The sequence below is a fragment of the Acartia tonsa genome, chromosome 3 (assembly GCF_053477335.1).
Source record: "Acartia tonsa isolate MP-2025a chromosome 3, ASM5347733v1, whole genome shotgun sequence".
NCBI classification, from domain to species: domain Eukaryota; kingdom Metazoa; phylum Arthropoda; class Copepoda; order Calanoida; family Acartiidae; genus Acartia; species Acartia tonsa.
The window spans coordinates 22,624,046-22,637,147 of NC_137262.1; the positions used below are offsets into that span (position 1 = coordinate 22,624,046).

Below are 13,102 nucleotides of genomic sequence, written 5' to 3' on the forward strand. Positions count from 1 at the left end.
AAGGTCTAAACCTTTATTATTAGAAAAATGGTTTAAGTTTTGTTAGATTACAAAAATATATATTTGTTACAAGTAAACTACTATGAAATGAAAAGAGCACACTATATATAAGCAAGGATGACAACATCCATAAAAGCAAAGCTCTGAAATGGTAGGACAAACGAACATTAACACTTGAGTAGAGTGTGAGAACTGAATAATCAGAATATAAATGTATTAAAGTCGAACGAATCAAAATTGTAAGTAGATCTGTTGAAAAACTGTTTATATACAGGATATTGTTTAAGAACATACTTACATTTTTAGGCCTTGATTATAGAGATGCTTCGCTTTCTTGTCCTAGGAATCACTATTCCAAAAATCAGACCAATCTGATAATTTTATCTTATAAAAATTTGTTGTTAAGAAAGTTAAAAAGCAACATGTTTAAAATGGACGTACGGACTTTGTGGTAAAGATTTGCTTTGCCTTCTAACTCGTACCTAACTCCGGACTACGGACGGACCGACCCAAATTATAGAAAAGCTTCGCTTTAAAAATAACAATAAAATAAAAGGCAAAACAAACTTTTTTTTAAGTAGAAAAGATATTATATAGGTTAACCTGTCTGTCGTATTCTATCTTGTTGATTCTTTATCTTGCTATCCCCTTTATTGACAATGTTTCTCTCCCTTTCTCTTTCATACCTCAATTTCTCTTTCTCAATCTCTCTCAATACCTTACTCGTTCTCTATTTTTCTCTCCCCCACTTTCACATTCTCACACTTTTTCGTTCTCTAATCTCTCTATCTCTCTTTTCTTTAACAATGTTTATCTCTATTCTATTTTGATATGTCTTGATGCTTAAATTGCTTAAAATAACTGTGTAGCAAGTGATAAAGCAAAACAAATTACTTTTTTTTATATTTTTATATTCATATGCTGAGCATAAAAATGTAAATAATGTCTTTATGGCCATATTGACATACTTGCATTTCCATTTTTTCATACACATGCAATCACATAGACCCCCACACACACAGACTCACACACACACACAAAATCATTTCTTGGAGGATAAACACAAATTTTATCTGTATTTTCTAACCCACATAAAGGTTTTATGATGCTTCTTACTTGCCATTTTTCCTTATAATTGCCAGATAAACGCTTGATCACCCACCCGTTTATGATTTTTATGGGGCTTATTTTCCATACAATAAAATATCCACACTTGAAATAGATTTCTCTCGAACAGGCAAAAATAATTTTTCATATTCATACTACAAACTAAAAATATGCTAACAATCTAAAAAAAAGTCCTTTTTACAAACGCTAAAATTTTATTCAATTGAGTTTTTTTTTATTTTAAAAATCTATTGTTACCTGATTCTTTATTACTGACACTTGTATCAGGAAGATCTAAAATATAAAAAATTTAATACTATTTTTGTTTTAATTTTATTTCAGATATGATATCTTTTTAGCAAATATATATTTATTTTTGGACACGAATGTTAAATCTTGATAAAATTTATTGTTAAAATTCTTATTTTAGATAAATTTTTAATTCTTAATAAATTGAACACCAATTAAGGAAGATACAGCAATTTTTACTAGCGTATTCCCGCAAACGTACTTACATAACAATATTTTTATATTAGCTTCGCCACTATTGTTGACTTACCTATATGATCTAGAGATGATAAAGAAGTAGCCATAGTTATGAGCAGAAATGCCACACAGAATACAATTTTTCTGAATATTAATTTCACCATTTTAGCTTAAATCATAACGATATCAAACTTGCTATTGTTCTATTCAAGCACTTATCAAGTTATTCAAATCCCTGTTGAGCAAAATGATTAAATCTTTATCAGTAGTGTGCATAGGGTTTTGCCACTCTTACGATTTTGATAACTCCCATAAACCAAAATCAAGGGGAGTGAAATACGGGAATCAAACGGGATGTTATTTAAATCGTAAGGTGGTTATTTTAACCCTCCACATAATCGACAAAACTTAAAGTCAAACAAGCGTCATTTGATTGGTAAATTGAATTTTGAAAGCGCAAATTTGTCTATGTAAGGGGGTGTACCCTGTCAAGAGGGGCATTGGCCATGTATCCACCTCCATAATTATTTATACTTATCAATCATTAATCATTTGTAATTTTTATTTTTCATATTTTCTAGAAATGTTGACTGGTTATTCATGTGTAGAAATATATATTATGATATCTTGTTTTGCAGTATGCATATGACAAAGCGAGAACAATAAAATATATTTGCCACGTTTTTAAAACAAGGACAATTCTGTAAGATGTGTTGATTTTACAATTAAAACCATGTACATTTTAATTGTAGCCTTAGACGTTGTTAGATTGTGGTGGGTTCGAACCTTGTGAAAACTAAAGGCGCCAATACTGTACATGTTACTATTGCTTCGCAGCATTATAACAACACAGGGAATAACTTTGCCATAAACAAGTATAATATTTTGTATATTTCAAAACTAGGACTTCTAGACAAAGATTTGTTTGAAAAATTACGATAAAAAGTGCCTTAAGACCTACTAGAAGGCCTGAAAATATGCTGAAATTCTTGCTTCAAATCATTTTCCGAGTAATTATTTTGGTATTCTTTACACAATTAATATATTTTTTTCAGTAAAGAATTATTTATTTCAAATCTTTCCCAGGAATAAAGAAATAATGAAAGGAAATAAATAAGTAGACTAAACCTATTTATAGAATAGCTTTACTACAACATCTCCATGCCTTACCTCAAAGCTCGACTATTTACAAATCTTGAAGAAAATCTTCTCAATTTCACAGGAGTGTGTGCAAATGTTTCTGCAAGCACCAGACCTATAACACAGGAATATATGGATATGTTATGGCAACTAAATTTTGTTGGAGTGTACAAATATGTTTCTGCAAGCACCAGACCTACAACACAGGAATATATGGATATGTTATGGGAACTAAATTTTGTTGGAGTGTACAAATATGTTTCTGCAAGCATCAGACCTATAACACAGGAATATATGGATATGTTATGGGAACTAAATTTTGTTGGAGTGTATAAATATGTTCTGCAAGCACCAGACCTACAACACAGGAATATATGGATAATTTATGGGAACTAAATTTTGTTGGAGTGTACAAATATGTTTCTGCAAGCATCAGACCTATAACACAGGAATATATGGATATGTTATGGGAACTAAATTTTGTTGGAGTGTATAAATATGTTTCTGCAAGCACCAGACCTACAACACAGGAATATATGGATATGTTATGGGAACTAAATTTTGTTGGAGTGTACAAATATGTTTCTGCAAGCATCAGACCTATAACACAGGAATATATGGATATGTTATGGGAACTAAATTTTGTTGGAGTGTATAAATATGTTCTGCAAGCACCAGACCTACAACACAGGAATATATGGATAATTTATGGGAACTAAATTTTGTTGGAGTGTACAAATATGTTTCTGCAAGCATCAGACCTATAACACAGGAATATATGGATATATTATGGGAACTAAATTTTGTTGGAGTGTACAAATATGTTCTGCAAGCACCAGACCTACAACACAGGAATATATGGATATGTTATGGGAACTAAATTTTGTTGGAGTGTATAAATATGTTTCTGCAAGCACCAGACCTATAACACAGGAATATATGGATAATTTATGGGAACTAAATTTTGTTGGAGTGTACAAATATGTTTCTGCAAGCATCAGACCTATAACACAGGAATATATGGATATGTTATGGGAACTAAATTTTGTTGGAGTGTACAAATATGTTTCTGCAAGCACCAGACCTATAACTCAGAAATATAGAAAGTTTAGGACAACTACTCAATAGAAGCAACTGCTTTTAGATTGTTTAAGCATTTACACTTTTCTTTCGCACTTAATTCATTTGATTATGTTTCTAAATACAGTTTTTGTTATTTTCGATATCCATACATCCCTGCCTACAACACTATAAACAAAATAAATTGGTCATATTCATGGAAAAATGACAATATTTTATAATATATGTATTGAGGTTATTGAGACAAACGAAAATGTGCCAACAATATGAAAGAAATACAATAACCAACAGGGCAAAATTTGAAATTACAAGATAAAGTAAACGTTAAATTTGACCCGCGAATGAAACACATATGATTTATAAAGTAATTAAGAATATGTAATTAATAATTAAGGTTTAAGTTTTTGTTGCCTGTGATACTAATCTATTCAGTGGATTTATTAGAAAATTATGAGATAGGGTTATAATATCCATATTTAAAGTAGGCTCTAAACTTCTTTGCTACCCTAGGTAATTTGATAGGATGTAGCAGAAAAAATGTTAAAAAGGACATTTAAAATTTTATTCTCGAGTTGATAATTTCTTAGAATATGAGAAAAGCACATTGATATTTTTTATAGACCTTTACACAGCTCAGATAGAACATTAAACTCTTTCTAAATTTTTACTATTAAGTTTAATAATTAAACATATTCTGATTTTATTGTTGGCTATGATGTTCTCATGTATGTATAGGGATAGATTGGTTTCAGCTCCACGCCATAACATTAAACGGATTATCTAAAATCAGGTGTCTGATATGAAACTGGAACTTACCCAGAATTATACTGGCCTACTTTATCCTACCCCAATGGATAGAAATAAATTTTGAATCATGAAACCTCTTGGGTGCTAAAAATAGACTAGCCATCTAACCCCAGAACTGAAAGCGAGTGCCTTTGCCATTTATTACCCACCGAGATCACAATTTCTTTATATCTATCAACTTTAATATCATAGTAGATAAAATTGAAATTTATATTTCATATCGAAATACACTACAAATTCTATTATATAAAGTAGTAAGGTTTTTTTCTGAGCTTAAGATCTCAATGACTACTGAACTGATTGGGTTCTCTATTTTGGCTTCACATAGCTCCCATAGAGGTTTTAGGCTATTTCATCTTTAGATTTAAGTCTTGGGATGGAACTGCATAAAACGATTGGAAATTATTTTAATGTTTTGAGCGACTACACCATAACAAGAGCAGGGCACTACGAAAAAGTTTCACACTAACTCACAATTTTTTGAGAGACCAGTGTTTTGGAGGTCCCAATTGCCATTTACAACGTCGAGAAATCATTTTTTTAAATATTGTATTGTTAGAAGAAAATAAATCTTTATCAAAAAGTCATACAAAAATTATTTTTGACATAGTTTGTAGCAGTTTGACTTTAGAATAGCATTTGTTTCATGGCGTAACTGAAAAATATAAATGTCATGAATTTGACAATACATTTCTCTGCAGTTTGCATAAACAGTACGAATGGTCACATACTATTCAAATTAGATTTTCTTTGATCAATCAACCACCACCTTACAGTATTCTGAAGAAAACAGCTAAAATTATGCAAATTGAAAGATAAATATAATATATTTGAAACTTGAGTATTATGTTCAATTTAGGGATTTAATTTAATATAAATGCAGTAAATATTTCGGATAGGCTTGATGTATCTAAAGCAATATTTTTTCTTACCTAATTCCATAAGTAGAGTAAGAAGTATAAAAAGTGTAGAAGCCAGAGTGTACTCTAATCCACAGTTTAAACTTACACGTTCATCACTAGTTGTCTAAAATTAATATAATTTAGGCAATTAAGTTAATTAATAATATTAACTCTGTCTGTACAAGTTTAAGTACACATAAATTGTAAAATATAACAAGTAATTTTTATTATAATTTAAAAATGTACCTATGCTTTTTTAGTACATTGGATCAACTCTGAATTTTTTTATGGTTTCTTTCTTTCCCCATAACGTTCCGTACATGTGTTAAAACAGCTTCGCTATTGTAAGACTCTGTTCTGAAGTATTTGTTAGGACCAGAACTTGACACTCTGTGTGAACTTGTTATACCAGTTCTTAAGTATTTGCTAGGGCTGAAACCTGACACTACACTGTGAAAACTTGTTATACCTGTTCTGAAGTATTTGTTAGGGCCAGAACTAGACAATCTGTGTGAACTTGTTATACCAGTTCTTAAGTATTTGCTAGAGCTGAAACCTGACACCACTTTGTATGAACTTGTTATACCTGTTTTGAAGTATTTGCTAGGGCTAGAACCTGACACCACTCTGTGTGAACTTGATATACCTGTTCTGAAGTATTTGCTAGAACCTGACACAACTCTATGTGAACTTGTTATACCTGTTCTGAAGTATTTGCTAGGGCTAGAACTAGACACTCTGTATGAACTTGTTATACCTGTTCTGAAGTATTTGCTAGGGCTAGAACCTGACACCACTCTGTGTGAACTTGTTATACCTGTTTTGAAGTATTTGCTAGGGCTAGAACCTGACACCACTCTATATGAACTTGTTATACCTGTTTTGAAGTATTTGCTAGGGCTAGAACCTGACACCACTCTGTGTGAACTTTTTATACCTGTTCTGAAGTATTTGCTAGGGCTAGAACCTGACACCACTCTGTGTGAACTTGTTATACCTGTTTTGAAGTATTTGCTAGGGCTAGAACCTGACACCACTCTATGTGAACTTGTTATACCTGTTCTGAAGTATTTGCTAGGGCTAGAACCTGACACCACTCTGTATGAACTGGTAGCTGACAAAGCTCACTATTTACACAAATACAAATTACTAAGAATATATTTTTTAAAAAAAACAAGAGATACTATTAAACAGTAAGGTTAGCACAACTCACAAATTTGTCTACCAAAAAGGTTTGCTTAGAATAAAGGGCTCGGATAAAGGAGAGAGGGTTCATTTGACTGTAAATCACACTAGTCTCTGTTTTATAAACACATTCTCTCATTTGTAAAGTTAAAAACTTGGTTGAGGACTTAGGGGCGTACACTAAAATTTATTTACCGTTGTCAAATCCCTTAACAACCCTGGTTCGATGATTGGAGCGATTTATATCGAATTAAAAGATACAATGATGCTTTGTTACATACAGATCGGCAGGTAAAAAAAGCAAAAAAACAAATATATACAAGTTACTGATTTATCTAAGGAAAATAAGACTATAATAATTTGTATTCCTGATAAATATTAAGAACCACAGACTGGCCAAACAAAACAAAGAAGATCTGATTACAGAAAACAAATATTAATCAATATCAATAATAATATAGTCATACACAAGGACAAGTATGTCCATGAGTTGCACAGCAACGCAGCAATAAAAAATATAATTGGGTTTATTAAAAATTTCAACTTTCTGAAGAGATAATTTTAATACAAGAGTGACCTTGTATAGGTTTAATATGAAGCAAGCCGTAATTATGAATGTTAATCGTGAGAGATATAAGCTAGTGATAGAATAGCTGCGCTACTTATAATGAACATGGATTGTCAGTGGGATAATTCTGTGCATTTTAATTACAAAATGCTCACAAAATAAATATGTATCTAATTATTTATTATGTTCAATGAATAAACAAAAAAATATTGGTTTAGTAACTAAATAATTTAAGCTATTTTTCCACCTAGGGGTAAATTTAAAAAAACATGAATTAGGAAAAATTTCAAGATACAAAAAAGAAAATTGTAATCCGCCTATAATTTTGTGAAATCATGAGCTGCAAATATTGACAATGACATCCTAGATAAGCCTTAATAGAAAAATTTTCCGATTGAAATAAGTAAAGTTGTAAATTATCATAAAACTAAGTTTTTCCAAACGTATATTAGAATTCTAAGAAATTTGAAACATGAAACAAAAATTATAGAAATGAATTCTTAAAATAATCAAATTTATACGGGTGCACAAGAAAAAAAGAAAAAAATTAAATTCTTTTGAACAATTCTCAATTTTTTTGAATACAAAACCTTTTTTAAAATCAACTATTGAAAGCACGAATACATTTCATTATAAGCATTAGCTCAATTAAATATATAATTCAAGAAGGAGTTTAAAATTTATTAAAAAAGACTCTGGGGCAAAGCTATAATTATTTTTCATAATTTAAGATTAGAAAAATGTACAGATCTTTGAATAATTAAAGCAAAAGAAAAATAATTATCAAAATATTTTTAAAAGTTTTTCTAGGACTGTTTTAAATGGTTAATGATTACTGTTTATTACTTGACCTATCCACAATCCACATATGCTTGAAAATTATCTGTTTGACAAGTTGTCAATATTTATAAAAAAAAATCCATTATCTTTTCTTTAGCCAATATTTTTTCATCTTAAAACTTTTCTTTATATATGACAAAACTTTTAATAGCGCAGCTACTCAAACTAGATGGCTGTATGAAAAAAATGTTTGGTGTCGTAACAAATATTGTGTTCAAAAACAAAACAAAAAACACCAAAAATGGATATAACACTTGGGTAATTGTGAGCTTACTATTTTTTTTATATTGTAATCTTTTCTAAAGAATTGTTTTAGTTTTGCGTTAGCTAGGAAAACAAATGACAGGGAAAAATAAGAAAATATAAGGGAAACGCACATATGACAAATATATTGGACCTAATTAGTTCTGTTCACTTCTTTTTATAACTTGAAATAAAATTAATTTATCTATAAATTAAAACATTAATTGGCAAATTTTAAGGTTTTAAACAACTGAGTCTTTTCTAATAGTAAAACAAAAAGTCTCTATCATTTTATACACGCTATTGTGAACATTGGTATAAAACTGTAAAAGAGTTAGATTTTAAACACGATTAAAAACCTGTTATCTGTTTAAAAGATTTTAAGTCACATATGAAATTACGTATTGATGTATTGATTAATATTCCTGAAGATATAGTCTTTCTGTTGGCAGTATTTTAGCTCCAGGTCTGTATCTCTGAAAGTTAACCTGAACATTAAGTAACAATATTAATTGGATCATATTTTTGTACAAAGGCTTCAAGTGTACGATATTTCAGATAGGTGAGCGCGAGGCTTTTTAATTATACTCGATATCTTTTTATCTGCCCAAACGGATTACTTCCTCTTTCTCCTTTTTAAATGTTGTTAGAGTCAACCTAGCAGAAAGAAATACTGAGCATTGCTATCTTTTGTATTTATCTTATTTTAATTTCATTTTCTCAAGCAATGTACAAACTTGATAATCTTAATTTTACATATTTTAAATAATATAAACAAAAAATGACTAAAATAAGAAACTTTGAATCATGAAACTAATCAGTTCTAAGAGAATTTTTTTTTACAACAAAAAGTTTTCGGTCCAAACTTTTCTTGCTAGCAAATTAGCTAATTTAGAGCATTCATAATTTATAACTTTCAAATTTTGGAAAGAAAAGAAGTTAATGGAAATTGGCTTCTTCAAAACACGATATGAACATTAATATTTTTCCTCTCAAAATTGGTAATTATTAAGATTTTATATACATTTTTAAATTTGTTTTATCTCAGAAAATCTTTTTTAATTTGAAATGAATCTAAAGATCAGATAGAGAGGGGACAATGGGGTGGTTATTACACTAGTTCCCATTTTTTTTATAAAGACGTTTTGCTATTCGTTGGCTTAACAACTTTGGGGACTTCTATTTAATTTTTTTGGTTGGTTCATTGAGTTGAGTATCTAAACATTTTAGATCCCTGCTTATAAGTAGTAAATCATTAGAAATTTCACCAAGAAAATCAACTGCTTTACCTTAAAAATAATAGGGTTTACCTCAAACCTTTCATTCACATGGAAATTTGAACATATTTTACCTGAAAGGATTAATAAAATCTCTTTTCATTCTCTTGTTACTTGAGATCTCAATAGATATATCCATCAAATTATCTAACTCTTCCTCCAAACTAGCCTAAAATAAAAAAAGGATGACAACATCCATAAAACCGTAGCTCTAAAATGGTAGAACAAACAAACATTAATGTACCTAACTGTTATAGGAATCATCATGCAAAGTTTGAAATCGATAGGACATTTCTAACATGTTTTAATCAACGAAAAGAGCTAACCGTTGCGGACGGACCGAGCCTTATCATAGATAAGCTTCGCTTTTAATAAGAAGTAAACTACAATGTGTCAACTATTGTAGGTTGGAATATAGGTTTAAACAAGATTAGTTTTCACAAAAACTGATGACTTTAAAAAAATAAATGATTTCTGTCCTTTCATGAATAGACATTCAAACATCCATATATAGAACGCCTAGAAATTATTTTCTGAAACTTACAAGCTAAAAATTTTTAAATCCGTAAAAAGGCGAAAGTATGTGAAATTTCATGAAGAGAGACAAATATGCTTCCTACTACTTTGGCAGATCTTTCACATCCTTTCACTACATAAAACAACAGAAAATTATTTTCTCGCATTCATTCGAATCCGGTGGATAGGAACAGGTTCTCATCCATACGAAAAAACTATGTCTAGCATCGTATTATATCCAGCTTTCTAAAAAAAGACTGGTTTTAATCTTATAATTGTACATTCTATATCCGCGGAAAATTGTTTATAATACGATGCGAGAAATAACAATAACGAAGAAAAATGGCAAAGTTGAATAAAATTTATTATATAAAGAAATAAACATACATCCTATTATTTTAACAGATAGACATATAATTACTATGATTGGAAATTATGTTCTATTGATATATTATCAATCAAAATCAAATACGTTGAAAATCAAACTTTTTAAGCTATATCATATTTCTTAATTTTTTGTTTTGTTCTGATATACTTACATCACACATACTGACCTTACTAACACATTGTTTAGAGGAGGCTGACAAACTTTCAAATGGGATCTCTGGGGTCCAGTGGCTCAATATTGACGTCAGGGGTGTTGATATCTAAAAAATGAATACAACTTTGAAAGTGTAAAGTTTTGAGGGTAAGTGATCAGAAGGATCTCTTAAAGTTCTTTGGGTGAGGCATTAGAGTCAATTATAGCAACACAAATTTAAAATAATTTTAAACCTACGACCTACTGTTTGGTTCTACGCGTTGGAGTGTATTAAAGTCATATTCACCCACAGTTTAGGAAATAATGATTAAACTTGAGTTAGGAATGGAAATCTGATTATTAATTCATCTTATGACAGAACGTGGAGCTGAAACTAAAAAGAATTCCTGCAAATTCTATGGTTGCATTTTATACTTTTCAGACGAACACTAAAGTGAACAAAACAAAATGAAATTCTTCCCTTGATTGTTTTAATCTCAATAGCACTCACAACTTGGTAGGGAAATGAAAAAAGAGTGATTAGATTATTAACAGTGATGAGAACACACAGAAGTAGCGAAGCAAAGAACAGAAAGAGTGAGAATAAGCAAAAACCTTTGCAAAATGAGGTTTATAACTTTTGAAATATGACCGACATACAGTCAGACAAAACAATGTATAGACTAGATGCGTATGTTTCATAGGAATCTTCACTGAAAATTTCAGCTGTCTATCTGCAGAAGCAACCGAGAAAATCATCTTTCCCTTACAGCGTTACAGACGGACAGAATTATATAGTAACTTCGCTTCGTTACTATAATGGATGCAATCATTCTTAGATAGTTCATGGCTTTAATTTTCAGATTGCTCTGACATTTCATACATAATTTTTTTTATCCAAATTGAATTAGCAATGATATTATTCTATCTAATTAAATTTTAAACAGAGCATAAGAACCAATGTACAAATATAAAATTAGATGTTTGCAATTATGATAAAATTATGACAAAATAAATAAAATTAGATGTTTGCAATTATGATAAAACTATGACAAAATATATAAAATTAGATGTTTGCAATTATGATAAAATCAAGGCAAAACCTTTTATAATTATTTCTTATATTTCTTGTTCTTGAGGGAAAGACATTGGATGATATATTTATACTATTTTGTTTATATTTATATATACTGCTTGTTTGAACCAACCAATCAAGCTTTATTAAAATTACCTAAAGCCAGCGAATGAGAGTGCGTAATTTGAAAACTTTTGGGAAAAATTTTTTTTAAAGTGCCTCTTTGGGTTAGAAAAATGCTGTAAATTTCTTTAACATAACTTTGTCAATCTTGTTTAGTTTTTACCTGGCTCACACTATTCTTATTATTTAATGTTGCATTGCTGTTCAGGCCATCCAGGCTACCAGTGGGATCTCCAGGTATAGTTGTGGCCACATCTTGTCCTGAAATATAATAATATTATTATTAAGAATATCCAGGATACCAGTCTGTTCTACTGGAATTGTTGTAGCCACAACTTGACCTTATTCTAAAGTAACTAGGCTACCAGTATGATCTCCAGGTATAGTTGTGGCCACATCTTGACCTGAAATATAATAATATTATTATTAAGAATAACTAGGCTACCAGTATGATCTCCAGGTATAGTTGTGGTCACATCTTTACCTGAAATATAATTATATTATTATTAAGAGTAACTAGGCTACCAGTATGATCTCCAGGTATAGAAGTGGCCACATCTTGACCTGAAATATAATAATATTATTATTAAGAGTAACTAGGCTACCAGTATGATCTCCAGGTATAGTTGTGGCCACATCTTGACCTGAAATATAATAATATTATTATTAAGAGTAACTAGGCTACCAGTATGATCTCCAGGTATAGAAGTGGCCACATCTTGACCTGAAATAAAATAATATTATCATTAAGAGTAACTAGGCTACCAGTATGATCTCCAGGTATAGTTGTGGCCACATCTTGACCTGAAATATAATAATATTATTATTAAGAGTAACTAGGCTACCAGTATGATCTCCAGGTATAGAAGTGGCCACATCTTGACCTGAAATAAAATAATATTATCATTAAGAGTAACTAGGCTACCAGTATGATCTCCAGGTATAGTTGTGGCCACATCTTGACCTGAAATATAATAATATTATTATTAAGAGTAACTAGGCTACCAGTATGATCTCCAGGTATAGTTGTGGCCACATCTTGTCCTGAAATATAATAATATTATTATTAAGAGTAACTAGGCTACCAGTATGATCTCCAGGTATAGTTGTGGCCACATCTTGACCTGAAATATAATAATATTATTATTAAGAGTAACTAGGCTACCAGTATGATCTCCAGGTATAGTTGTGGCCACATCTTGACCTGAAATATAATAATATTATTATTATTAG

General features: G+C 30.2%; 1 protein-coding gene across 2 annotated transcripts in view; it reads right to left on the reverse strand.

Moving 5' to 3' along the window:
* LOC145313661 (adenylyl cyclase 78C-like) overlaps positions 1-13,102 on the reverse strand; it is an 84,299-nt gene that overhangs the window by 17,913 nt on the left and 53,284 nt on the right. For both annotated transcript variants that reach the window (XM_080153170.1, XM_080153171.1), the window contains 10 exons: positions 12,033-12,130; positions 10,706-10,798; positions 9,710-9,804; positions 8,784-8,846; positions 7,076-7,123; positions 6,580-6,649; positions 5,553-5,646; positions 2,764-2,848; positions 1,667-1,737; positions 1,366-1,401 (listed from right to left, as the gene is read on the reverse strand). In XM_080153170.1, the coding sequence (XP_080009296.1) occupies positions 1,366-1,401; positions 1,667-1,737; positions 2,764-2,848; positions 5,553-5,646; positions 6,580-6,649; positions 7,076-7,123; positions 8,784-8,846; positions 9,710-9,804; positions 10,706-10,798; positions 12,033-12,130 (753 nt within the window). The remainder of the gene's footprint in view (positions 1-1,365; positions 1,402-1,666; positions 1,738-2,763; positions 2,849-5,552; positions 5,647-6,579; positions 6,650-7,075; positions 7,124-8,783; positions 8,847-9,709; positions 9,805-10,705; positions 10,799-12,032; positions 12,131-13,102) is intronic.